The sequence below is a fragment of the Ornithorhynchus anatinus genome, chromosome 12, assembly GCF_004115215.2.
Source record: "Ornithorhynchus anatinus isolate Pmale09 chromosome 12, mOrnAna1.pri.v4, whole genome shotgun sequence".
NCBI classification, from domain to species: Eukaryota; Metazoa; Chordata; class Mammalia; order Monotremata; family Ornithorhynchidae; genus Ornithorhynchus; species Ornithorhynchus anatinus.
The window spans coordinates 27,860,010-27,886,887 of NC_041739.1; the positions used below are offsets into that span (position 1 = coordinate 27,860,010).

At 40.3% G+C, this 26,878-nt stretch overlaps 1 protein-coding gene across 2 annotated transcripts in view; it reads left to right on the top strand.

The window, feature by feature from the left end:
• The window catches only part of MGAT4D (MGAT4 family member D), a 77,623-nt gene that overhangs the window by 2,158 nt on the left and 48,587 nt on the right, over nt 1–26,878 (top strand). The window contains exons 1-2 of one of the 2 annotated variants that reach the window (XM_029076694.2): nt 5,396–5,494; nt 20,887–20,953. In XM_029076694.2, the coding sequence (XP_028932527.1) occupies nt 5,411–5,494; nt 20,887–20,953 (151 nt within the window). In that variant the 5' untranslated portion in view covers nt 5,396–5,410. Of the gene's footprint in view, nt 1–5,395; nt 5,495–20,886; nt 20,954–26,878 lie in introns of those variants that run through there. The other variant, XM_029076695.2, reaches the window with a different exon arrangement.

Below are 26,878 nucleotides of genomic sequence, written 5' to 3' on the forward strand. Positions count from 1 at the left end.
CTGCGCTTATCGAGCACCCACCAGGTACAGAACACTGTACCAGGGTAAGAAAATCATTCCAAAAGTCTCCAAGGTCTTTGGGCATTGAAAGAGACTGTCCCTTTTAATTTGTTTCTAAATGAAGAATTGAAATTCTAGTGAAATAGAAAATATGTTGTAAAGAATCAAGTGCTTCTAAGTCTTATTTTTGTAAGCTTTTTTGTTTTAAAATTTCCTCATCCAATTATGAAGAAATTCTGCAAATCTTTAGTTATAAACTCAGAATTAGTTTATTTTTTCAGGACTGGTGTCAGGAAAAGAGAACGCTCTTCACCAACCTTGGGGTTTTAAACCCATTTCCATTCATTCATTTCATTTATTCAATCGTATTTATTGAGCGCTTACTGTGTGCAGAGCACTGTACTAAGCGCTTGGAAAGTACAGTTCGGCAACAGAGACAGCCCCTACCCAAAAATGCGTGCAGGGTGACACCTATTGAATGACTGGATGGTAATCCATTAAATGAAGGGTTAATAGAGTGCCTCCCTGAGTTCTTAATTTACCATGAGAGGGCCCTGGGTTCTGAGGGTGAATGTTTTTAAGATATACATTTATTTTATATATATATATATATATATAGAGAGAGAGAGAGAGAGAGAGAGAGATCATTTTATCACCTGCCATCTTTTTTGTTGTTATTTTATGGACCCAAAGAAGTGTGTACAGACATTATAAAATAAAAATAGTTCCTAAGGAGAAACAGAAGCAGCAAGATGTGGAGGTGAATAAGGTAAAGCTAATTAGAATACACAGCTGTTCCTTATCTACTTTCTGTTCCCAGCATGGAAGCCACTTTCAAACACTGGCATAAGGAGCCGAAGCTTTCTATCTGAGTTTCGGGTAATATAGGAACTTCGAAGGTCACTAGGTCTCATTCTCAGTGGGTGATAACACCAGTAAGCACCAAGTTTGGACTTTTTTCAGGGAATGTTTTGAGCTTTTTATTTTCATCTGCCTTTTGTTCTCAGACTGACCACAGGCTTCCCTCCTGGGTCCTGGTGAAACAATGGAGCCTTTATCAGGGATCTGCAACCCATTTCCAAAAACCACCACCTCAGCCTTCTGTAGAGCTACATTTCCAGTCCTCACTTAGGTGGTAGCACCTTCAGGAATTGCAGAGTCAGTTTTTGTTGTTCCCAGTGCCTGCCTGGGCCAGGCAAAACAAGGGGCTTTCTACAGCTTGGAGTCCCCCATATCCAGGTCATATCCATGCCTCCTCACCTTGACCATCACCACCCGGTTGGTCCCCACAAATGCCCTTGACTTTGGGTAAAATTCCCAGAAACATTCAGTGGTCCCAACACCCTCCCTGCCAGTGACATGCTACCGAATGGCAGAAGCCAGCGGGAGGACAGGGACGCCACACTTCATGCCACCGAGTTTCCCACTGGAACCTTGGATGGGCATTCATGGTCTTGATCACTGCCAGATAGTCCTCAGCTCTTAACTCTCCTGGATTGATGACATAGTGTTAAAGTCTAGAAAACTTGGACTAGGACTCCCACTGCTTAGATCTTTTGGATTTGACGGTTGCAGATCGCAGGTGCCATTTGGTGCTTAGATGCGTCCGTAACCTTCTGATCCACAGGTTGATATTTCTGCATTGACGGAATGGTCCACTGCGGGGCTGACAACTCCCTTCCTGCTACTTAAGTGGCTCAGTGGAAAGAGCATGGGCTTGGGAGTCAGAGGTTGTGGGTTCTAATCTCTACTCCTCCACTTGTCTGCTGTGAAACCGTGGGCAAGTCACTTAACTTCTCTGTGCCTCAATTACCTCAACTGTAAAATGGGGATTAAGACTGTGAGCCCACCTTGTATATCTACCCCAGCGCTTAGAACAGTGCTTGGCACATAGTAAGCACTTAACCAATACCACCATTATTATTATTATTATTATTATTACTGTTTTATCAGGGCATGCAAAGTATGGCCACTTCTGTCATAATTCCATCTCTGATCTGTTCGCTTTCCCTGAAATGCTGCTAACTAGTTGAATGGTGATTGCTCACTTCAGAGCCCTCAGCTCAGTTGAATGTTCAGAAGTGCTGACAACCAGCTCATGTGCATATCTTTCTGCTTCACAGATAAGAATTTTGCTTTTTCCAGGCTGAGTGGTGGATTTTGTGAGTATAAGCAGGAAGGCCTTTATGGCAGAGTTGACACTAAGTTCACTTTTTCAATGACCATTTTGAACACAAATCTTTCTAAGTGATCTCATTATCTGTAACCCTCTTGGTAGTTAACCTGCTGGGTAGAATTTTCCAATCAGTTTTCCTTTCCAGTGGTTTATCCATTTCATGGCTGATTTATGAAATAGATGTCATTACTGCAGCATCCTTGAGTGTCAGAACCATTTTGTTTTATAAAATTTAACTTTAAAGTTGAACTTTTGGAATCTAAATTTAGCACCCTGCTGTCAGGTGAAGGTTTCTTAATGCAGTATATGTTCACTCAGGAGTGAGGCTGCATTAATTTCCATGGGTCTTGAAGGACAGCCCAGAATTAAGCCAGTGTAACAGGATTCAAGGAGGAGAAACCTCCAATGGAGTGGACTGTGCTATCGTCAATAGGAGACTAAAATAATTAGGTGGTTTTCTGTTCAAGATGCTTCATCCTGGAAATGACCAGCTACCCCTATTCTCATTTAAGCAAATAGTTTATTCTAGTGTTCTTTCTCCAGACTTCAGAGAGCACCTTTTTGTTTAAACAATGCTGGTACTGCTGTTGCTTGTGACCTTTAGGCTTTTTCTGGACCATTTATCCAGGGAGTAGAGAAGCAGCACGTCCTATTTGTACAGAGCACGGGCTTGGGAATCAGAAGGCCCTAGTTCTAACTCCAGCTCCACCCCTTGTCTGCTGCATGACCTTGGGCAAGTCACTTCACTTCTCTGTGCTTCAGTTACCTCATCTGTAAAATGGGGATTAATGCTATGAGCCCCATGTGGGACATGGATTGTAGCCACCCAGAATTTAGTACAGTGCCTGGCAAATAGTAAGTGCCTAACAAATGCCATAAAAAAGTGAACTTTGGTACTACCGACAGAGGCAGAATATTGTTGAGCTAGGAACATTACACCTTGAGTTTGAAAAGTTCCAATATTAGGCAGGATTGTTGGACTACATGAGCTGGAGGACAGAGTCGAGAACAGAAGCCAACTTGTAAGAAGTTTGCCATGACAAAGAAGTGATTATTTGTTATTATATACAATCTGTATTTCATAATGTAATTACAAGAGAAGTAACTCAATATGATATCCAGAGTCAACTGATTATAGTTTGCAGATTGGCGAGTGAGGAAAGATGCATTTCCTCAATGAAACAACTAAAAAAGTAAAAGCACCTAACAATTAGCTGCCGAGGAAGAAACTGATTAATTATTTGAGCCGTATAATAAATCTATAAAGCCTGTTAATTTCAGAAATTTAATGATGATTGTTTTCTAAAAGACAGAGGCGATTAGAAGTTTCACATTTCATGAAAAACACTTCAAGGTCAACTACAACCTGAAAGGTTAATGGAATCTGTTAAAAGTATGGAAATTATGTAATGCCGGACACTGATATTTGAGGCGGCGGGGTTGTAGAAAAAGCTTGGGTCTAAGAGTCAAGAGACCTAGCTCCTAGGTACAACTCTGCCCCTGGACTTCCCTGCGTGATCTCAGACAAACAATTTAATTTCTCTTTTCAGTTTCCGCCTTTATTAAAGAGATAATGATAGCTTCTACCTCACAGGGTTATTGGGAAAATAAAATGAGATAATGTGGAAATGCTTTGGAAAATGTGTGAGATACAAATTAAAATATGATATAAATGAGAGATACTTTTATTCTTTGTATATGTAAATATTATAAAGTAAAAATATGTTAGGATAGCTTGACACACTTTTAATAATTCAGAAAGTTCCAGCAGCCAGGAAGTGCTGGACCAGAGTGGAAGGAACAGTGTCATTTACTGAATGCCAAATGAGTGCAATGTACTCTACTAAGTGCTTGAGAAAATACCATAGGAGTCCAAGATATAGTTCCTGCCAAAAAGAAGTGTACAACCTAACGGTGAAGGCAGACAAACAGTATTTACAAATACTGAGAGTGATAGGCATGACAGAGATCAGATAGGACGATGGGTGAATACGCCAGGAGTAAATTAGATAAAATAACTGAAGGCACAGCTCACCTCCCTTATATCTCCGGGTGCCCAAGATGGGTATAAGTAAATACATAACATACATGGGCTAGAGGTGGCTGTTGGGTTGACATGGCTTGAAGTGTGGGCAATTGGGAAAACTGGCATTTTAGCAGGTGGGGAGGGATACGGTCTGGCAGATTCATGAGGAAAGGGAGTTCCATGTTAGAGAAGAGGAATGGCAGTGGGTTGGAGTGGAAAGTGAGAGAAGTTAGAAGGGAAGATTATGGAATGGAGTGAGAGAAGAAAGTGGAAGGTTGTGGGCTGGGAATATCTGACTGCTCCCTGTATTTTCCCAAGTGCTTAGTCCTCTGCACTCGGTAAGCAATCAATATCATTGATCGGGTAAAATACAACACTGGTTGAAAACCTTAGGTGGATAGACAAATGGGTAACCATTGGAGAGCTGTGAAGACAGAAGCACTGGGTTCTGTGCTACATTTAAGGAAGATGATCCAAAAGGCTATATGTAGGATTGACTGAAAAACTTGGAGGCAGGGAGAACAGCAAGGAAGTCAGTGAAAGAATCCAGCAAGGGGATGAGGGCTTGAACCAGGGTGTTGTCTGTAGGCGCGGGTAGAAAGGGGCACAAAAACACTGTGGAGAAAAAACTGGCAGGATTAGAGATAGACTGAATAGGGTGCATAAAAGAGATAGGAGTCAAAGATCATTATCATTATTAACGGCATTTATTGAGAAATTACTATGTGCAGACCACTGTCCTAAGCCCTTGGGAGGATACAGTACAACAGAGAAGACGCCAGGAGGATTGTGGTGATTGATAACTGTGACAGTGAGCCCGTTGGGTAGGGATTGTCTCTATCTGTTGCTGAATCGTGCTTTCCAAGTTCTCAGTACAGAGCTCTGCACACAGTAAAAGCTCAATAAATACGATTGAATGAATGAATGAATTAATTAATTAATCGTGGTGGGAAAGTAAGGAGTAGGTTTGTTGATGAACAGGGGTTCAGTTTTTATCAAATTGCATTTAAGGGGCCCCTGGATCATCCATGTTGAGATGTCCTAAAGGCAGGAGGAAATGTGAAATTTTCAAGCTGGTTTAGGGCATTGTGAAGTCTACCCCACTTCACAATGTCCTGCATAAAGGTGACAGCAGGATGACGTTGTCGGAGTTTCCCGGTCGGAACCAATAACCTGCAAAGAGGAATTCTTTTTAGGGCTGGTGACTTATGCAGTGCCACTCACACTCTCCGGTCCCTGCCAGTCGTATTCCTCCTGGGGCACGGAATGCGGTGAACCATGTCGGGGGCAGGGTAAGAGTGAGAATATGTCAGTAAGACAGTTGTTGTTCTACCAAATCTGCATTTTCTGGCTTAACTGTTAGAAAAGTGACAAAAATAAATACTGGACTACCTGGACCATTGGTCTGGCCAAGAATGCCGTTTTTTATGTTCTTCTAGTCTCATATTCCTAGCAAGGGGAAATCGGGTGTTTGCTACTGCTGATTTTTGTTTACATTGTAATTTAGTACAAATTGTACTTGTGCCCGGAGATTTAATAAGTAGACCAGGTTTTGCCAATTTAAATGCAAATTTCAGGATTTCCTCAAATTCTTTCTCACCAAAGTTTGTCAGAGGTAGGTGCACAATTGATTTCCATTTCATTATTAATCTTTATGACCAAAAATAAAACAAAACAAAAAACCCCAAACTTGTGCCTGGGTCATTCTCCAGCAGTCGTGTACTTCTACCTATATTTCTGAGAAAGAAGCCTAGAAATAAATTGACACTAATCAGTATCGAGAAAGGTAAAACTAAAAAAACTTGGGCAAAACTTCAGTCAACACCCACTGTGATTGAATTTGTTTTGTTTGACTCATGTTTGCTTCTTTTCTTTACAGTTACTTACTCCTTCACCCTTCCTTTTCATTTTTTCCCCTCCCCTGGGACTCATCTCAGTTTTTGTATTTAGAAAGACTGGTTCCCCTTTTTCTCAGCTAACTCTTCTTTGAGTCTAGAGCTGAAATGAATATTTTTTTGATTATGCAACTGATACTTTCATATTCTAATTCTACACACAAATACTATTTTTTTCATTCATGTTCCATGTTCTATTAATCCTTAGTATTTAAGCAATTAGCCTAGGGGATAGAGCACAATCCTAGGAATCAGAAGGACCTGGATTCTAATTCCAGTTCCACCACTTGTCTGCTATATGACGTTGGGTGAGTCACTTCATGGCTCTGTGCCTCAGTTACCTCATTTATAAAATGGGGATTAAGACAGTAAGTCCTTTGTGGGACAGAGATTGAGTCAGATGTGATTATCTTGTATCTACCCCAGATCTTAGTACAGTGCCTGGCACATAGTAAGTGCTTAAAAAATACCACAGTTATTATTACTATTATTAGTTTTGAACTGAGTAGGGTTTTTACTTTCCCTGCCTCATAGTAGTTTATGATCTTGGAATATACACTCAAGTGCTAAGGAAATGGACATATCCCACTTTAAGACTCGAGATATATTCCGTGAACAATGCTTGGAAATTGACAAGTGAGATCTGCACAGATATGCTGTTCCTTGGCCTCATTTTTAGACTCAGAGTGGTTGTGGAATGTGGAGAAAAGTGGAGGACAGACAGGTGGGGTATTATTAGAAGTATTGTCTAACCAGTTCAGTAGATTATCTGTTTTAGGGTCATCAAAAAATAGTTTCATTCATAATTATCACAAATAGATCTTGAAAAAAGCACAAGGCATAGCCCCTGCCCCCAAAGAGTTCATAATCCAATGGAGGAGACAGACGGTCACATAGTGTAGACATAAAAGAAGATAGATACAACTGGTAATAGCTAAATGTGGAAACATACGTGGATGTAAATAATGTTTCTACCAAACGTACAAGGAATTTCAGATACATTTTACCTAAGGGGCTCCATGATTTTACAGTCTGTGGTGGGGGAAGAGAACAGGCTTTCCTTGGTGATCTGTCCTGGGTGCCCATCGTTGGGAAAGGAAAAACCCTCTCCTCCCTGCCCCGCCACCTTCCCTACCCCTGCCTTGTAGCGGAACTACTAAAATCTACAATCTCAGCATAGATGAACCAAGTGTGTCTGGAGTTGCAAGGAGAGGAGATTCTTTCAGTCATCATACTGTTTCTCACCATTACTTTGACTCTACAGCCCCATAGTCCTCCACCACTCAGACAGTCCTATTATTGTGTGCGGAGCTTTCATTCATTCAATTGTATTTATTATTCAGTCGAATTTATTAAGTGCTTATTGTGTGCAGAGCACTGTACTAAGCGCTTGGGAAAGTACAATTCAAAATAAACAGTGACAAATCACTTCCCACAGGAGTGAGCTCAGTCTAGAGAGGGGGAATAATAATTGTGATATTTGTTTACTATATGCCAGGCACTGTCCTAAGCACTGTACTAAGTGCTTGGGAGAGTACAATAGAACAGACACATTCCCACTCAGAACGAGTTTACAGTCTAGAGGACAGATTTACAATCTAGAGCCTTCCTCTGCCCTGCTCTCCACCTCCCTGCAGCTTGCATTGGCCACTTTTGGAAGCAGCACTCGGCAGCTTCTTAGCAGCAGCCACCCAGCCACTAAGGCCAGGAGAGAGTGGGTACAGGCAACTTTCCTCCCTTTATGTCTGGGAAGGAGCGTGACCGAATCGGAAAATAAAAAGAATCCTGCCACAGGCACCGGAAGTCCCTTTCTCATTCTGGCCTGGTGACTATAAAAGTGTCTTGAAATGCATATTTTAATTGAGATGTGGAGTAACATGGTAGTATATTGATAGGGCCAGCCCAAAATATCACAAACCATTGAGAAGCAGCGTGGCTTAGTGGAAAGAGCACGGGCTTTGGAGTCAGAGGTCATGGGTTTGAATCCCGGCTCTGCCATTCGTCAGCTGTGTGACTGTGGGCAAGTCACTTCACTTCTCTGTGCCTCAGTTACCTCATCTGTAAAATGGGGATGAAGACTGTGAGCCCCACGTGGGACAACCTGATTCCCTTGTGTCTACCCCAGCGCTTAGAACAGTGCTCTGCACATAGTAAGCGCTTAACAAATACCAACATTATGGAGAATAAGCAGTTTATCTTCTTGGTTTTACTTTTTTTTTTCCTAGGAAAATAAACCTCATATTCACTCTTGCAAGATTCTACAAAAGTCAGCAATGTCTCAGAGTCACTCTCATGAAAAAATTGCCATAGCTAATAAAATTATAATAGGCATTTTTCTCCTTCTTGGGACAATCAATATTGAACTCCAGAACTGTTTCTAATAATAATTGTGGTATTCGTTAAGTGCTTTCTTTGTGCCAGGCACAACGAAGCGCTGGGTTAGATACAATGTAATCAGGTTGGACACAGTTTCGGTCCCATATAGGACTCACAGTTTAAGTAGAAGGGAGAACATATATTGAATCCCCATTTTACATATGAGTAAACTGAGGTACAGGGAAATTAAGTGATTTACCCAAGGCCACACAGCAGGCAAGTGACAGAACTAGGATTAGAATCCAGATTTTATGACTCCTAGACCTGCATTGTTTCCACTAGACCATCCTGCTTCTGCAGCATATATCCATGAGTGAAAACAAAAAAAGGAGGCCAAAGGAGGAGATATTTAAGAAAAACTAAAGTTGTTCCAATTCTATCGTTTTGCTGGTTTTAGATAACCAAATTTAGGAGTAACTGAAAAGTAGTGAGAATTGCCATGTAGCAGTGAACAGTGATTAGATATTCACCAATTAGCCAATAAAGACTTAACATGGAAACAAATAATCAAAGATGTGTCATTTAGATTTGCTTAGTCCTTAGTTGAAACGTAAGGCTCGGCTCTCGGTCGAATTTAATCCTTGTTGAGAATTGTATGAACTCATATGTGCTCAGTATAAAAGAAATCTTCTGTTTTCTCCAGTTAAAAAAAATTTGCAAACTCCAAAAGCCAGTATACGCCCAGTAAGTAAAACACCAAAGGAACAAGACAAATATCTGAGATTTACAAAGTTGTTTAAATATGCAGCCTAAGCTGAGGCAAACACATCGACAGAGATTAAGCTCATGCCTAAATAACTAGTCAGCCAATATCTTCTGCTGGGTATTTACTTCACAAATGAGATGATGTCCAAACATGATGTGTGACACTGAACATCAGTATTTAGATATGGGCTTGGAGTTTTGCCAAAGATTGTCATTTTGTGACATAAGGTACACACTTCCCTCTGACCCCTCAAGAAAAAGACCAGATTGCAAGTTCAAATGGATGCAGTGTCAAGGGAGCAGTGAGCCCCCAAGTACCGAAAGCTGGGGTAGATACAAACTAAAGCATCTGGAGATGCTCTCCCATGTCCAACCCAGACAGTTGGAGTAAGTCACCAGCACTGAATAAAGTCAAGAAATCTGAAGGACCATTTATAGGACAGAAGGAGACAAGGTGACCCTAGGCCCTAAGACTTGAAAACTGACAAGGAGATCAGGCTTGGGAAAACAAAGGTGTAAATGAAGCCTCTTAGAATAGTGAGCTAGGGACCGGGAAATATATGAGAAGTGGAATTCAGAAGTAAGACCAAGGCAAACAAAGTTATCTGGTCCAGCCCAGCTAACAACTAACCAAAAGAAATGGAGAAAAGAATTCCTGTTGGACTATAGCTTGGACATCTGATTGGGTGGGAGGTGGGGGCGTGGGTGGGAGTGGCTTTCTAAAATGGAGGTAGCCAGAGATCAACTTTGTGATGGGGCACCTGGGAATTCAAACAGTGGGCTTCTGCCTGGATTTTTGGACTGGGTCATTGAGGGCCAGAGATCTGAGGTGGGTCGATCCCAGGAAGGAGCTAAGCAGCAGGCTATGGGTGCTCAAACTCTACCTGTCGGTCCACAGAGGGATAAACATCAAGCCGAAAGAGCCACCCTTCCTTCCCCCCACTCTCTGCCTGTCTCTCTTCCTCTCACTTTGATACAGTATTTGCCAAAGAGCTTTGCTCTTTCCTCTGCTCAACAACATTCCTTCCACTCCCATACCCGTTGCCCCCACCAGTTATTCCAGACCTTTAATTCCTGCCTGAAGCCTGCCCGGACCCACTCTTTTGCCCCTAAGGACCTCATCAATTACTTTGTTGATAAGATTGAAAAAAATCAGGTGGGAGCTCCCCAAAGTACCCTCTCTCACCTCTCATCTTCCCAACTCTTTCCTATCCTGATATCTAAACCCTCCTTTCCAGCCATCCTTCAGGAGTAAATCTCCTGCTCTTAAAATCTATCCCCTCTTCTCTGGGCATTTATCTTGATCCCCTCTCAACTTTTTTTTATGGTATTTGTTAAGCACTTACTATATGCCAGGCACCATCTACTAAGTGCTGGGGTAGATACAAACTAATCTGGTTTGACACAGTCCCTGCCCCATATGGGGTTCACAATCTTAATCACATTTTACAGATGAGGTAAATGAGGCAAAGAAAAGTTTAGTGACGCGCCAGGTGATACAGCAGATAAGTGGCAGAACCGGAATTAGAACCCAGGTCCTCTGTCTCCCAAGCCCGTGCTCTAACCACAAAGCCACGTTGTTTCCCAACTTCAAAAAACTCACTCCCACTCCTCCTCTCTTTCTGATGACCATCTTCAACCTCACTCTCTCTGACAGTTCCCTCGCTTTTGCCTTCAAACATGCTAACATCTTCCCTAGTCTAAAAAATGTTTCTTGATCTTGTGAAGACCCATTCTGCCTGTCCCTATTCCTGTCCAAATTCATCCAAATGGGTCAAGTAAACCCACTGCCTACACTGTCACTTCTCCAACTTCCTTCTCAACCCACTGTGCCACGTGGCTCTTTCTCCTCTGAGATCACACTCTCCAGGGATGGATCCCTGCCAAATCTAATGAACTCTGAACCATCCTAATCCTCCTTCATCTCTTGGCAGCCTCTGGCACTGTAGACCATATGTTTTTGCTGGAAACACTATCCAATCATGGTTTTTACCAACACAATTCTCTCCTGGTTCTCCTCCTACTTCTCTGGCCACTCATCATTCTCTTTTTCCAGCTCTTCTTCTGCCTCTCTCCCCCTACCTGTAAGTTTCCCTCATGGATGTGTTCTATGTTCCCTGTTTCTCTAATCACACCCTTGCTCTCTCTCAGATCTCATTTGCTTCCATGGCTTCAGTTACCACTTTTAAGAAGATAATTTCCTCATTTATCTCTCTAGCCCTAATCTCTAACCTCATCTATAATCTCATATTTCCTTTTACCTTTAGAATCGATATGGCTGTCCTGCTGGCACCATAAAATCAGTATGCAAAAACTGAACTCTTTTTTCCCCCCTCCAAAATCTCCTCTTCCATCTAACTTTCCCAGCACATTGACACCTCCATCATCTTTTCCCTTCCTCCATCCTTCCCTCCTGTTTCCAAGTTGACACCCTTGTACCTTTCTTGACGTCTCACAGTTTTAACTCACATTCCATCAGTAGCTAAACTTTGTCAGTTTTTCCTCCATAACGTTTATTGGAGCCACCCCTTTCTCTCCTTCCAATTACCACTTTTGTCTGGGAGGTCATCAAAGCCCAGTTAGACTATCGAATCAGCCCTCTCACTGCTCTCCCTGTGTCTAGCCTCTCGTCTTTAATCAATCAATCAATCAGTGGCATTTATTGAGTTGTCAATCCGCACTGCCCGTATTAAGTTAGTGTGTAAACTCCTTGTGGTCAGGAAATGTGTCATTTCTTACTGTTGTACTTTCCCAAGTACAGTGCATTGCATCCATGGGTGCTCAATAAATACCATTACTAATGTCATCCTACATACATCTTTCCACTCCTCAAAAACCTTCAGTGGTTACACATTCCAGTCTGACTCAAATAGAGACATCTGACTAGTGGCTGGCTATTGGTGCTCTCCCCTTATAAACTCTTTTCTCCCCGTATACCCCAGGTCACAGACCTCATTCCTCACTGTGTCGTTCTAGTGTCTACCGCCCCTGACCTCTTTGACCCTTCCTCCTTCCTGGATTGCTTCAGCCCTCAGTTTCTCTTGCACTCCTCAGCTTGGATTACCTTCCTGAAAACCTCTGTCCACATCCCTCTCCTCCCTAAAATCCTCCAGTTGATGATCCATTTCACACAGAATCAAGCAAAAATTTATTTCTACCTATTGATTTCAAGGCTCTCCTCTGGTAATCTCCATATTTATCTGCTCTCTTCATCTGCTGCTGCCAAGTCCTCGGTCTACATTCCTACAAAGCAACCTTCCCACTGCCCCTCACTCTCATTTCTTCCACCTCCAGCTCCTTGCTCATGCCCTCCTTCAAATTCTCCAGATCACAGCTCTCCTTTAAAGCCCTCCTGAAATTGCATCTCTTCCAAGAGGCTTTCTCCAATTTAATTCTTCTCCCCGGGTCATCCTCCCTCCTAAGCATTTATGAACTCACAGCCACCGAGAGCACTTTTGTTCATATCACTTTACAAAGTCATACTCTTTAAGCCCTTATTTTTTCACATCTCCAACTTTCCTCCCGCCTCCTATCTGTGATTTATTTTGTATCTGTCTCCTCCCCTATTTGATTGTAAACTCCTTGAGGACATGGATCACATCTCTTACCTGTTATAGTCTTCCAAGACACCCAAAGTAGTACCCTGCACAGAGTAGGTATTCAGTAAATGATATCAATTGAACCTGTTGGAGGTAGTAATAATTATATATATTATGGTATTGGTTAAGCGCTTATTATGTGCCAAGCACTGTACTAATCACTGGGGTGGATACAAGCAAATCTAGTTGGACACAGTCTCTGTCCCACGTTGGGCTGACAGTCTCTCTCCCCATTTTACAGACGAGATAACTCAGGCACAGAGAAGTGAAGTGACTTGCCCAAGGTCACACAGCAGGCAAGTGGCAGAGCCAAGATTAGAATCCATGAACTTCTGAATCCCAGGCCTGCGCTCTATCCACTACACCATGCTACCTCTCAAGCATATGGCATTGCAATATTTTCAGTTTGTGTGATTTTTTTTTCTCTTTCTTAAAACACAACCTAGGCAGCGCTACTCGGGATAGTATAATATATATATGAAATAATAGCCTATTGTTTTGGGTCAGCCTTTTCTCCCTTTCTTCTTGTCTTTCACCAGTACCTTATTAATCCACACCGCTTCTAAGCGACAATGGGACGTGTAGCTTGCCCATTGGTTATCAGCTTCCCAAAACAGATGTTGCAAGGCAGCATGAGTATTGTAGAATTTTATTGTTATTCATTTCACTTGCATGCATTTAGCTCTTGGAACTCATTAAAATGTTCAAGTACTGTATTTGATGATGTGACAGGAATACATAGTTCTTTCACAAAATGAAAATGGTACTTGCTGGGAAATTTAGACCTTTTTTTCATATCTATTTTCCCTGCATCTTAACCAGACCCTTTGCTTCTCTTTTATTCTGTGACCTGTGTCTTGGTCATTTTATGCTCATGGTATCTCCACCAGGCGAGGAAAGGAGAAACGAAAGGAAAGGCCGTTTCTTCTTATGAGAAACTGAAGAGAAGATTTGATAAAAGAAGAATTTGAAACTTGGTTACAAGAGTTTTTAGATTTTCTGAGACTCATTTTCACAAGGCCTCCAATGACATTGGTAATTAAGTGCTGTACATTTTGTCAAATTTCAGATGTTTAAAAATCCATTTAGTCTTCACTCAGTGTTTTTCTTCATCCTCCCATTAGTACTTCAAGGCTCCTATAGGTATTTAACACCTAATGCATTTTTACAAATCAACTGTTAAATTTTTTTTAAAAAACCCTTATAATCACATTTTTCATTGAAATTTTATAAAAACATAGTTTCCAAAAATAATTTTATGCAAGTCTAGACATATTTTGAATTAAAATACCTTTTTTTTATTATTTTTAGTGAAATCCACATAAATTTAATGAATCACCGTGGAACCTTTATATTTTTTGTAGCTCTTTTATCGTACTGGTTCCATTACTGTTTACTGTAGCAATATCTGTTATAAATTGCATCTGTAAATTTGAAGCAAAAGGTAAAAATTTCTTTCACATTCAAGAAAAATGCAAGATCTAGAAGGAGGGGATATTGCAAAATGCTTACCAGCATTCAGGCATATTTAAATAAGCAGGAGTTTACAATCTAATGGGACCTGGGGGGAACAGGTAAAAACAGTTGTTAATAAGGAGAGCAGGAAAAGATGGATAAGCGATTAAATGCTTGAATAAATAAGAGGGCATAAATCAATATGTACGTAAGTGCTAGGGTGGCTGTAAATACATAAGTGCTGAGGAGGTTGTTAGGATGAAAGGGGCAGGGCTGGGAAAGAGGAGAGGGAATTTCAGGAGGACCTTGAAGCTGAAGAGAGCTGGACCTGGCACATTTGAAGGAGAGAGCTCTGGACAGTAGAGGAAGGGCGTGAAGAAGGGTTTGGTGGTGGGAGGGGTTAGAAGGGGCAGTGAGAAGGTATAGTTGTCGGGGAGGTGGAGAAGGGAATCAAGCCCCCCACCCTCCCTAAACTGGGGAGTGAAGAGTGTACATATAAATATAAGATGGGGAGAGCTCATGGAGAGTCATGAGCCAATGGTCAGGAGTTTTGGAGGAAAATGGAGCTTTTACAGGAGGGGAGAGACATGGTTCCTTCAGTATAAGTGCACATTTATTTTTATTTGGTTTCATGCCTATGTCATGGTGGGCAGGGAATGTGTCTACCCACTCTGTTGTAACTCTCCCAAGTGGTTAGTCCAGGGTTCTGCACATAGTATGGGCTCAGTAAATACCATTCATTGATTTTAAACAAGTGCCTTAAAGAGTGTTATTGATAGACAATTTTTGTTCCCTACATTTTCCATCATCTTTGGATTCTTCAATGGAAAGCCTCAGGAACATGATACAACCTAAATTGTAATTCTGCAAAACCATGATTTCCAAATAGTGACTGAATATATTAATTGGTGTACAGAGTCTTCAAATAGAATCTACTCGAGTCCTGGCTGTGAGCCTAGAGGGAAAATATTTGGCCTTTGCCTTTCCACCAAAAATCTCATCTTTTCTAGGAATGAAGAAAATGTTCTTTTTTAATGTACCCGTCATTTGGGTTCCAAACACTATCCAAGCGAGTCATCCTTTTTCTGTACTACCATTAGCTAATTTACTCGTTTTGTAAGTGGTCCCTATCCTCTTCACTATTCTTTGTGTTTGTAATTTGTTCAATTCCTCTTTCAGTTATTTCTCCACAAATACTAGATATGTTTGAATGTATATTACAGTTATGTAAACCTTACGTATAACTTAACCAATGTGTAACTTTATCTTCAAATGGTTTGACATCTATCTTCAATATTTACACAACCTTCCTCTGGAAAGTTATATACATTTTAAATTTCCATAGTTCTGGGATTAGACCACAGAAAGGAAGCAAGCAGGCTAAGAACCTTCTCTGTGTTTGTTCTTTTTCTTTTGACTTCCATATTTCTATTAATGGCTTAGCTATTCTGATATAGTGGTTTTTTAGTTGGGTTTTTTTTTCCTCTATGTGGGGAACGGGGAGACAGGGGAACCATCCCACTTGTACTTATTTAAAATTTTAAAATGCTGGTAAAATGAAGTAGAATTTTTGATCTCTACACCAATTAATATATTCAGTCACTATTTGGAAATCATGGTTTTGCAGAATTACGATTTAGCTTGTATCATGTTCCTGAGGCTTTCCACTGAAGAATCCAAAGATGATGGAAAATGTAGGGAACAAAAATTGTCTATCAATAACAATCTGTAAGGCACTTGTTTAAAATCAATGAATAGTATTTACTGAGACCATGCTATGTGCAGAACCCTGGACTAAAGTGCTCAGTGGTATTTACTGAGCACTTACGTGTGCACAGCACTGTACTAAGCGATTGGGAGAGTACAGTACAAGAGAATTGGTAGACACATTCCCTTGCCCACAGTAAGCTTAGAGTCTAGAGTGAGAGACGGACAATAATATAAATAAAAAAATGGCTACTCTTTCCGCTGTGAGGCTTTTGAAATATATGCAGAGCACTTTTCCCTTCATTTTTTAGGCTAGACTGTACTCCAGGTACAAAGCACTAATTATGTATTGCTGGGCAGCCATATATTTAAATGAACAGAAACCAAGAGATATAAATATGAGCTTTCAGATTTTTGAAGAATCCCTTTATATTATGTACATGTTTACAAGGCTAAGCAGTAAGGTAATGTACTATATGTAAATGTCTGAGAATCAACAATGTTCTGGTAATATTCATTCAATAGTATTTACTGAGCATTTACTATGTGCAGAGCACTGTACTAAGCGCTTGGAATGTACAAATCAGTAACAGATAGAGACAGTCCCTGCCCTTTGACGGGCTTACAGGCTAATCGATTGAACATTGTCATGTTAAATATATGTTTTATTTTAAGGTAGATATTTTAAAAACCAGTCTTCGAAGCAAAACAAAGATACAACCATAAAGGAGAGGAAAAAGTGAATTTCATCATCAGCTTTAAAAGCTCCTCAAGGTGGCACTAGTAGTTGTGTAACTAAAACTCAGAGGAGCCTATTCTCACACATATTGTATCCTGAAAGAAAACTGCTTTAAATCCTGTAAGACTTCCTCCTATTTTTAAACAGGTTTTTTTTTCCCCTTTTAACGTATCTAATATTTGTTGTTCAAATCGCGTTACTCTCCTAGGTTCTCTTCTTTTGAGACTTAAGTTTTGTTCATTCAATCCATTCTTTCAAATGCCTCAATGTTGGCTCAAGTGTGTGAGCAAAAACTGCTCATTTGCTATCCCAAAATTTGAATTTACTAAAGGAGGTTCATATGGAAGTCAGGTTGTGGATGCTTAGCCTCTTGTAGTTACTGAGTGGAAAAAAAAATCTTCCGGGAAAATCAATTCCTTTGTAATAATAACAATAATGATGGTATCTGTTAAGCACTCACCAGGTGCCGACCACTGTTCTAAGCGCTGGGATAGATACAAGGTTAACAGGTTGTCCCACTTGGGGCTCACTGTCTTAAAATCCCCATTTTACAGATGAGGTAACTGAGGCACAGAGAGGTTAAGTGACCTGCCCAAAGTCATACAGCTGACAAATGGCAGGGTTGGGATTAGAACCCAAGACCTCTGATTCCCAAGCCCGTGGTCTTCCCACTAAGCCATGCTGCTTCTCTTTATTTGGGGACTGAATCATAATTATCAAATTTTACCTGCCTGGTTGCCCCCCGCCCCTCTGTGTAACTGCCCCAATCCAATTTTTGAGGAGGAAATAAAAGATTATTTTTTATACCACACAATGGTAGGTAGTAATAGTTTTGGCTGGGAAGGTCGTTGAGAACAAGGCAACACAAACTGGTAGGGAGAGTTCATTCATTCATTCAGTTGTATATATTGTGTGCTGACTGTGTGCAGAGCACTGTACTAAGTGCTTGGAAACTACAGTTTGGCAACAGATAGAGACTATCCCAACATTGAGACTTCAGCATCCCTGGGGAGGAGGAGAAGAAAGGTAAGAGAGAGGCAGCATGGTCTAGTGGAAAGAGCATGGGCCTGAGAGTCAGAGGACCTGGGTTCTAATCCTGATCTGCTACTTGTCTGCTGTGTGACTCCGGGCAATAACTTAAATTCTCTGTGCCTCAGTTCCCTCATCTGTAAAATGAGAAGACTGTGAGCCCCATGTGGGACATGAACGGTATCCAACTTGATTAGCTTGTATCTACCCCAGCACTTAGTTCAGTGCCTGGCACAAAGTAAGAGTTTAGAAAGTGCCAGTAATAATAATAATCTAATCCCAGATCCACCACTTGTCCACTGCATGACCTTGGGCAAGTCACTTAACTTCTCTGTGCCTCAGTTCTGTCATCCGTAAAATGGGGAGTAAGACTGAGAGCCCCATCTGGGACACGGACTGTGTCCAACCTGATTGTTTTACACCTTCCATAGCATTTAGTTCAGTGTCCGACACCTAGTAAACACTTAAATACCATTAAAAAATATGTTAATGCTGCAGGAGGGGAGTTAACTGAGTGCTTATTATATGCAGCTCTCAATAGAATTGCATTCTCAAATGCCGCCTTCTCTTCCTTTTCTCCTTTCAGCTGCTCAGTGAATTCATTTACTGAGCGCTTACTATGTGTAGAGCACTGTATTAAGTGCTTGGGAGAGTACAGTATAACAGACACTTTCCCTACCTGCCCATACAAGGAGACATACATTACTATAAATAAATTAAAGTTATGTACATAAGTGCTGTGGGGCTGGGAAGGGGGATGAATAAAGGGAACAGGTCAGGGTGACGCAGAAGGGAATTGAAAAAAACTAGGTTTAATTCTTAAATGACCTGCATAATGGTGCCGCCCTTGTTTTAATTTGCAAAAAGTAGGGAATTTGGAGAGTCAATATATCAATGTACAAAAATTGCAGTGCATGTGTGGTTCTGTTGCTTTCTAGGTATATTGTTATACTGAGCAAATAAACTCAGCAAACTGCTGAGTTTTTAGAATGTAAAGCATTTGAAAGTATCAGGTTTACTTAACATCGTCATGTTTAGAAAATAAAACTTTTAAAGTAACCATCATTTGTTGCCAGCTAAAATTATCCAGCAAGTTGCCATATATTTGAATGATCTCCCGTCTGAGATGACAAGCAACTTATGAAAAATTTTTACCTAAATATTTTCCATTAGGATTTTGATCACAATTGTAATCTAGATTATGTTGTGGGTTCGCTTAAAGCACTCATTAGTTTAAACTTTTCAGGAACAGTATTTGTCCTGTAGAACATTAATATTGTTGTACAATGGTATTCTTTTCAAATCCAAAGTGCTCCAAAAAACTAAAGAGCTAATTTTTTAGATTGTGGATTATTCCAGTATCATTTTATCTTCTCCCTGCTTTCTGCTGCTTAGTTTTTGGAGCATTTCTCTGTTCAGGAAAATCCATTCATTATTGATTTGTTTAATTTTTAAAAATGTGAGTTTCCTCTTTTAAAAAAAGTATTTTCTCTCCTACCCACACCCTCCTCTCCCTCTCCGCCAACTCATCAACTACTTGTTTTTCCTGATACAGCTCCTCCATGTAGTTAATTCATTTTGATTGTTTTTTAATGGAAGAAACTATAACAATAGTAATATATCTCACCCAGTAATGGATTAGGAGAAGATTGACGGCAAACATTGTTGGCTGCTGGAAAAGCTTCAGAATTTCTGTTCCTGGCCTCAGCCTGCAATTGTTCACTTTAGGTTAAATATCATCTCATACTTGAAAGCAAATATCTGATTGGAACAGGCTTTATGGTGATAATTCACAGTTCTCCTGGAGCTTGTCTCCTTTACTGCTTTCCAAATTCCTTGCATTTTAAAGGGACTCTGTATGCAGAGTGGGAAACTAGAAGCAGCATGGCACAGTGGCTAGGGCACGGGCCTGAGAGTCAGAAGGATTCGGGTTTTAATCCTGGCTCTACCACTTGTCTGCTGTGGGACCTTAGGCAAATCACTTTACTTCTCTGTGCTTCAGTTACATCATCTGTAAAATGGGGATTAAGACTGTGAGCCCCACGTGGGACTGGGACTGTGTCCAACCTGATTAGGTTGTATCTACCCCAGCGCTTAGTACAGTGCCTGACACATAGTAAGTGCTTAACAAATACCACCTAAAAATTATACCAGGAGGATTGGACTCAGCCCTGGAGGGCTGCAAATTGTCTAAGAAGTAATGCAGGTTGTTGGGCAGGGATTGTCTCTATCTTTTGCCGAATTGTACATTCCAAGCCTTAGTACAATACCCTGCATATAGTAAGCACTCAATAAATACGATTGAATGCATGAATTTTCAACTTGTGAATTGATAGCATCTTACTGAAGATTGATGCTCAAGATGTGTAAGATTTTACCACAGCAGTGAACCACATTGGAACGTTTCTTAGAGCAGGAAGAGGTCATGACACATCCTCTAGTCTTTCTCTTTACTTCAAAATAGGTAAATTACCAAGACTTCCTAGAAGATCATTTTCTACCATTATTTTCTTGGTAGCCTGTTTCCAAAGAAGTGCTGAATGTGATTAGGAAATCTTGGGTGTCATCAAAGAGTCCTGTCTTAGATTCAACTGAACACCTTCCTATTTCAATTTAAATCCATTTCTTTTTGTTTGATCCTCTTTAATCACTTGAGATTCACCGTGCCCTCAACCCCACAAAACTCATGTATCTAGATATAATTTATTTTAATGTCTGCTTCCCCCTCTAGACTGTAAATTCCCAAACACTTAGGACAGCATTCTGCACACAACTGCTCAATAAATACCACTGATGGATTGAAAACAATTGGTTAACTCCCTTCCCACAAAAACCCCTTATGTATTTAAAGAGTTCATGTCTACTTTATTGTATTCTCCCAAGCAGTAGAGTGGTTTGCCCACACTAAGCACTCAGTAAAAACCATTTGCAGATTATATGAATATCCTTTAGCCTTCATTCCTCCTTTTCTTCTTTTCTAGCTCCTCCCTCTAGGCTGTAAGTTCCTTGTGGGCAAAGGATGTGTCTACCAATTCTGTTGTACTATCCCTAATGCTTAGTACAGGCCTCTGCACACAGGTGCTCAATAAATACTACTGATTCATTTCTCCAGGTTAATTATTTTGATCATTCTACTATGGGCCCTTTCCTATTTCTCCACATTTTTTTTTTAAATGCAGCAACCAACTGGACCAAAAACTCTGACCAAGAGTCTGACCAAGGCAGAGTGGACTGCAAAGGCTGCAGGTCTGACTTTTATATTTAGCAATTATGTTACTATATCACAAAATCACATAGGCTGTTTTTATAATGGTGTTTCATTCTTAACTCAATCAACCTATAGTCTAATCTGAACCTTCCACCACCACCTAGTTCTTATTCTGCTGTATTTGGGTCTAGCCTGTCTTTCCCCGTTCTGTATTTCTGTTATTTGTTTCTTGTTCCTCAGGGTGTTACACTGCACTGCTCAGGCCCTATTAAATTTCACCCTGTTTTGGTAAAAATCACTTTTACAATTCACCAAGCCCACTTGGAATTTTATTCTTATTTTCCCAAATGATAGCAATCTTGTAAAGAGTTTACTAAAGTGTAGCAAAAAGACAAAAATTCACTGTGTATTTTTAATTTGCACCCTTAATAGCCACAATATAACTACACTAGTAACGCTCTCTGGAGTATTAAATGGCCACATAAGGGAATACATGATTTGTTTATGCCCTTACCTAGCTGAGTTTGGTAGAAAAAAAAATAAGCCCTGAATTCAGTCAGGGGATAGAACTTTGAGCTTGTACGTCTTTGAAACCTCTTAGCAGTCACTCTCAAGTCAAAAGCATGATTAAAATAATCTGAAGGTAGCTCATAATATACATGGGAAATAAGAGGAATTTTTTCAGTATTCCTAGCTTAGTATAAACAAATTTTTGAAAAATAAGGTTCAGAAGGACTTTCACATAGAGTTACAAAGAGCCCCTCATTTCTCTCATACTTCAAAAGTAGCTCACTCTGTTGTAGAAAATAGACAAATGTGTGTATATTGAAGGGAGAGACAGAGGGCGCGAAAGTCAAATAGTTCATTAGGTTTTTACTCAACATCTGGGACTTGGAATTTTCTACTCAGGAAAGCTATTGTAAAATTCTATTTGTCTTTATATCATATTGTCTTGGATTTCCCCTTAAAACTGAACTGTTACTTAGTAGATAACATTATTGGGTTCAATGAAAAAATCACTTTCATAAATGTCAATTTAAATTGGAGAATTTTAAATATGCTAGTTTAAATTCCAAAACACTTGAACACCTTCACGGGTGTGTACTGTATATTATGCTGAATAAAAATATTGTACGTTAATAATAGTGGAATTTACGTGCTTACTATATACCATACACAGTGCTTAGTACTGGTGTAGATACAATGCAATCACATTGAACACAATCCCTGTCCCACACTTGGTTCACCTTTTAAGACAGAGGGAGAACAGATATTTAATACTCAATTTATTATTTGTTGCTGAATTGTACTTTCCAACTGCTCAGTACAGTGCTCTGCACACAGTAAGCACTCAATAAATACGATTGAATGAATTAATTAATTTACAGATGAGGGAACAGGCACAGAAAAGATAAATGACTTGACTGAGGTCAAACAGCAAGCAAGTGTCAGAGCTGGGTTTACAACCCAGGTCTTTTCACTTTCAGTCTTGTGCTAGGTCTTACACTAAGTAAGGTTAATGTATTCAAAATATCACAAGATTTGTTTGTTTTTAAAAAGACTCTGAACTTCATTTTTCTATACCAAGTGCGTATTAATGACAATGAAAAACTAAGATAAAAATTTTTGATTTAAAACTTGAAGGATAGTATTCATTCATTCATTCATTCAATCATTTAGTGCTGACTGTGTGCAGAGCACTGTACTGAGCACTTGGAAAGTACAGTACAGCAACAAATAGAGACCATCCTTACCCACAATGGGCTCACAGTCTAGAAGGGGAGAGACCGATATCAAAACAAGTACGCAGGCATCAAATAAAATAATATATTTGAATATAGAAATAATATAGTAATAATAGATTTAGATTAATAATACATCAAATAAAATATTTTCTATAATTCTATATAAATAGAATTATAGATATATATATACATCATTAATAAATACAATTATAAATATGTACATATTTACACACAACTGTTGTGGGGGGAAGGGGAGGAAGTCACAATAGTTCAGTTTCCGCCCATTGAATGAGAACGTATTTCTACCCTTTTTGAAACTCAAACTACTTTTTGATTTACATTTTGTTTATGAAAGTAGTAACTGTGCCTATTTGGGAAGTTACCAAGAACACAGGCAATGTGAAAATATAGACCAATCGTTGAATGGAAGAAAGAAATATTTCTGAAATATAAACCTTAGATGATAAAATAAAGAAGTATTGAATTGGAGTGGTTTGGAAGACTGAGCAATTCCATATCCCAAAGCTTTCTGACCCTCTTTCTCCCTAATCAGAAAATAATTGCATTTCTTACTGATTAGTACCCCTGCTCACAGATGGTTCAAAACAGTCCATGAAACTACAAATATCTTCATCTGTCCACCAACTTTTCTCGGAAAGGATTTTATTAACAATATCCTCTATCTTGCCTTAATCCACCCTGCCCATTGTTTCTTACTCCCTGAAGCAAAAAATAATTCTAGTCTCACAACAAATACAACTAGCCAGGGATCATTAATAGAAGTTAAAGACATAATTTCTATTTTAAACCTGCCACCTGCTATTTTTTAGATTCTAAATAGGTGAGCAGGTGCTAATTAACAAAGTTGTCTAGCTACTGCTCTTGTAAAAAAAAAAAAAAACTATCCAATTACAATACAGTTTGCTTTGAAGAAGATCACCTGCTGTTCTATAGTAAAGAGGCCTTCTGACAAGGGACCTAATGCAGAGAAACTCCAAGACAGGCCTCACATTAATAATAATAATAATAATCATAATGTTGGTATTTGTTAAGCACTTACTATGTGCAGAGCACTGTTCTAAGCGCTGGGGTAGATACAGGGTATCTACCCTGTAGATACAATTACTACATATGGATTCGATTTCAAGTACAGCCATTACGAGTGGGTATGGGTAGCCAATGCCTTGGAAAATCATTGCATTACCAGCCCTGTGGAGGAACTCCTAATCAGGAGTACAGGTCAGGTCAAGGCCCAGCCAGACCCAAAGGTGAACTGTCAAGGTTGAACAGGAGAAGCAGCGTGGTCTACTGGATAGAGCAGCGGCCTGGGAGTCAATAAAGATCTGGGTTCTTATGGGGGATTAGTCGGGAAAGGCCTCTTGGAGGAGATGTGATTTTTTTAAGATGGTTTTGAAAGTAAGGAGAGTGGTGGTCTTCGGTGGATCTGAGGGGAAAGAAGTTCCAGACAAGGAGTCAGTGGCAAGACAGATGAGATCAATCTATAAGTATCACCAAAAGGCCTTGAGACATTTTTACTGGAACTGCTCTATTTTGATTACTCTGCTCAGGAGACATATGCATAAGGATATGAAAATGATCCTCTGAACTGATAATAAACCCAGGAACAGAAGCACCACTGAAGTAGCTAGTGGGACTGCCTCAAGTCCCCTAGGTTAGAAGGAGCCAGTCTTTCTGGTAAGGGTCATTGTCCCTCCAAAGACAGCAAGTCAGCCCCTCTCACAAAGAACTGCATGTCGCGGCTCCAAAAGCAGTCTGATTTCTAGGCATATCCAGGAAATAGGCACTTTGGAAGCTCGATTGGCTCATAGTGCACAACACTCCAGAATCAGGGTTGAATTTCAAGAATATCTGGGACAGTATGTTCATTGATGGTGGAAGGCAAGGGCTTGCCAAACGGAGGAATTTCGCCCCAAGGCTCCTTCATCCTGAAGAAGACAGTGATTACACCGTAGCCCATACCAAGTGCACCTGACACGTCTCCAAGATTTTCATCTTTTTTATGGTATTTAAGTCCTTATTATGTGCCAGGCACTGTACTAAGTACTGGGGTAAGTACGGGCTAATCGGGTTGGACACAGACCATGTTCCACATTGTGCTCACAGTCTAAATCCCCTTTTTACAGATGAAGTTACTGAGACACAGAGAAGTGAGGTGACTTGCCCAAGGTCACACAACAGACAAGTGGCAGAGCTGGAATTAGAACCCGGGTCCTTCTGACTCCCAGGCCCGTGCTCTGCCCAAAGGCCACATTGCTTCTCATCATCAGTTACACGAAGCGGAAGGTTATCAGAGAATCTACAGTCTCATCAACAATGAGACAAAGAAGAGAAAGAACTAAAAAGTTAATCAAAAAAGAGAGTTTGTCCTTTGGAAAATTGACATTTGCATAATAATGCTAGATTATGGAAGAGTATTTTTTGAGTACCTCTTGTGTGTAAAGTTCAGTAGTGGGAATGTAAGGAACATCCAAGAGGATTAAAAAGGTTCAGACCCTGCTCTTGAGGAGCCTGCAATGTATCATGCAAAAACAGCCTCCACTACCTATCATCCTCCAAGTAGAGGATACAAATTTGGGGAGCAGTAGAAATCCCACGAGCTGGAAATTGTATATCTCTGATTGCTATAACAGAGAAAACAGAACTAATTAATTCAGCTTCCTGTTCCATGTAAAGACTCCACCATAGTCTTACCCAAAATTTGCATCTTTGAAGTTTTCCCATGTTTATTATACTAATGATTTCCTCTGGAGGAATATGTACAGCCATCCAGCTGATTATGAATCCTTTCACAGAGCCAGGGTGATGCCATGCGTTGCCTATAGCCTGAAGAAAATTGAGGTTCTATTTCAGCCTACAGTGGGAAAAACCTACATCCAAGGCAAATATAATTATAATAATAGTATTTGTTAAGTGCTTACTATGTGCCAGGCACTGTACTATGAGCTGGGAGGGGATACAAACAAGCAAATTGGGTTGGACACAGTCCCTGTGCCACATGGGGCTCACAGTGTCAATCCCCATTTTACAGATGAGGTAACTGAGGCCCAGAAAAGTGAAGGGGCTTGCCCAAGATCACACAAGAGACAAGTGACAGATCCAGGATTAGAACCTCCTGACTCCCAGGCCCAGGCTTTATCCACTATGCCAAATACGTCTGTTAAAAGCACAGAACTAATTGTCACTGAATTCAGGTACCAGGGATACATATGTATATATGCACATACACATATATGTTCCCATAATGCACAAATTGAAAAAGAAAGACAACTGGGATACACAAGCCAGACATCAAACTTCACAACAAATGGAAGATCTATAAAGCCATGGTGGCACCCCAACTTCTAGGAGATTTCAAGCCTGGCATAGAAGACAACATTCGGGTTTTTAAGCAATTTGCTCGATGCCACACATAAGCGATACTAAAGCCAAAAAGATTCCTGGCAATGAAGCTCTGAAAAACTGTCAGCTCAGTAGCCCTGAAGCAATGCTCACTGTGGCTACAACATCAGTGGACTTGGGAAGGAATCAGGAATGCAAACAGGAATCATGAACATCTGCTTAATGAGAAATAATTGCAAGGGGGCAAATATAAGCAGTGCTGGCAAATCACGTTTTAAAGACATCACAACATTGCAGACTCCAACAGTTTGATTTAGCAGTGGATTCTGGGGAAACAACTATTGCATATACAACAACCTGGCATGTAGTAATCAGAGGAAGAGGTGTTCTCGGTGAGCAGAAACTCTGGGAGGAATGAAAGACCAAGAGGAAGACTAGAGAAAACCAGCATCTGTTGCAGTCAGTCAATCAGTACTATGTATTCAGTGCTTAGAACAGTGCTTGGCACATAGTAAGTGCTTAACAAATACCATAATTATTGTTATTATTGAGTGCTTACTGTGTGCAGAACACTGTAGTAAGTGCTTGGGAGAGTGCAATGCAGATATAGTATAGAACAGAGGGTCGATCATATCTACGTCTTTCATTGGTTAGGATGGCTAGGATTCACTGTCAGTAGTGTTAAACTCTGTTAGAAAAGGGGCATGGCCTAGTGGAAAGAGCAGGGGCCTGGGAGGCAGAGAGCCAGGGTTCTAATTCTGGTTCTGCCCCTTGGCTGCTGTGTGACCTTGGGTTAGTCTGCTTCCCCGTGCCTCAGTTTCCTCATCTGTAAAATGGGAATTAAATTCCTGTTCTCCT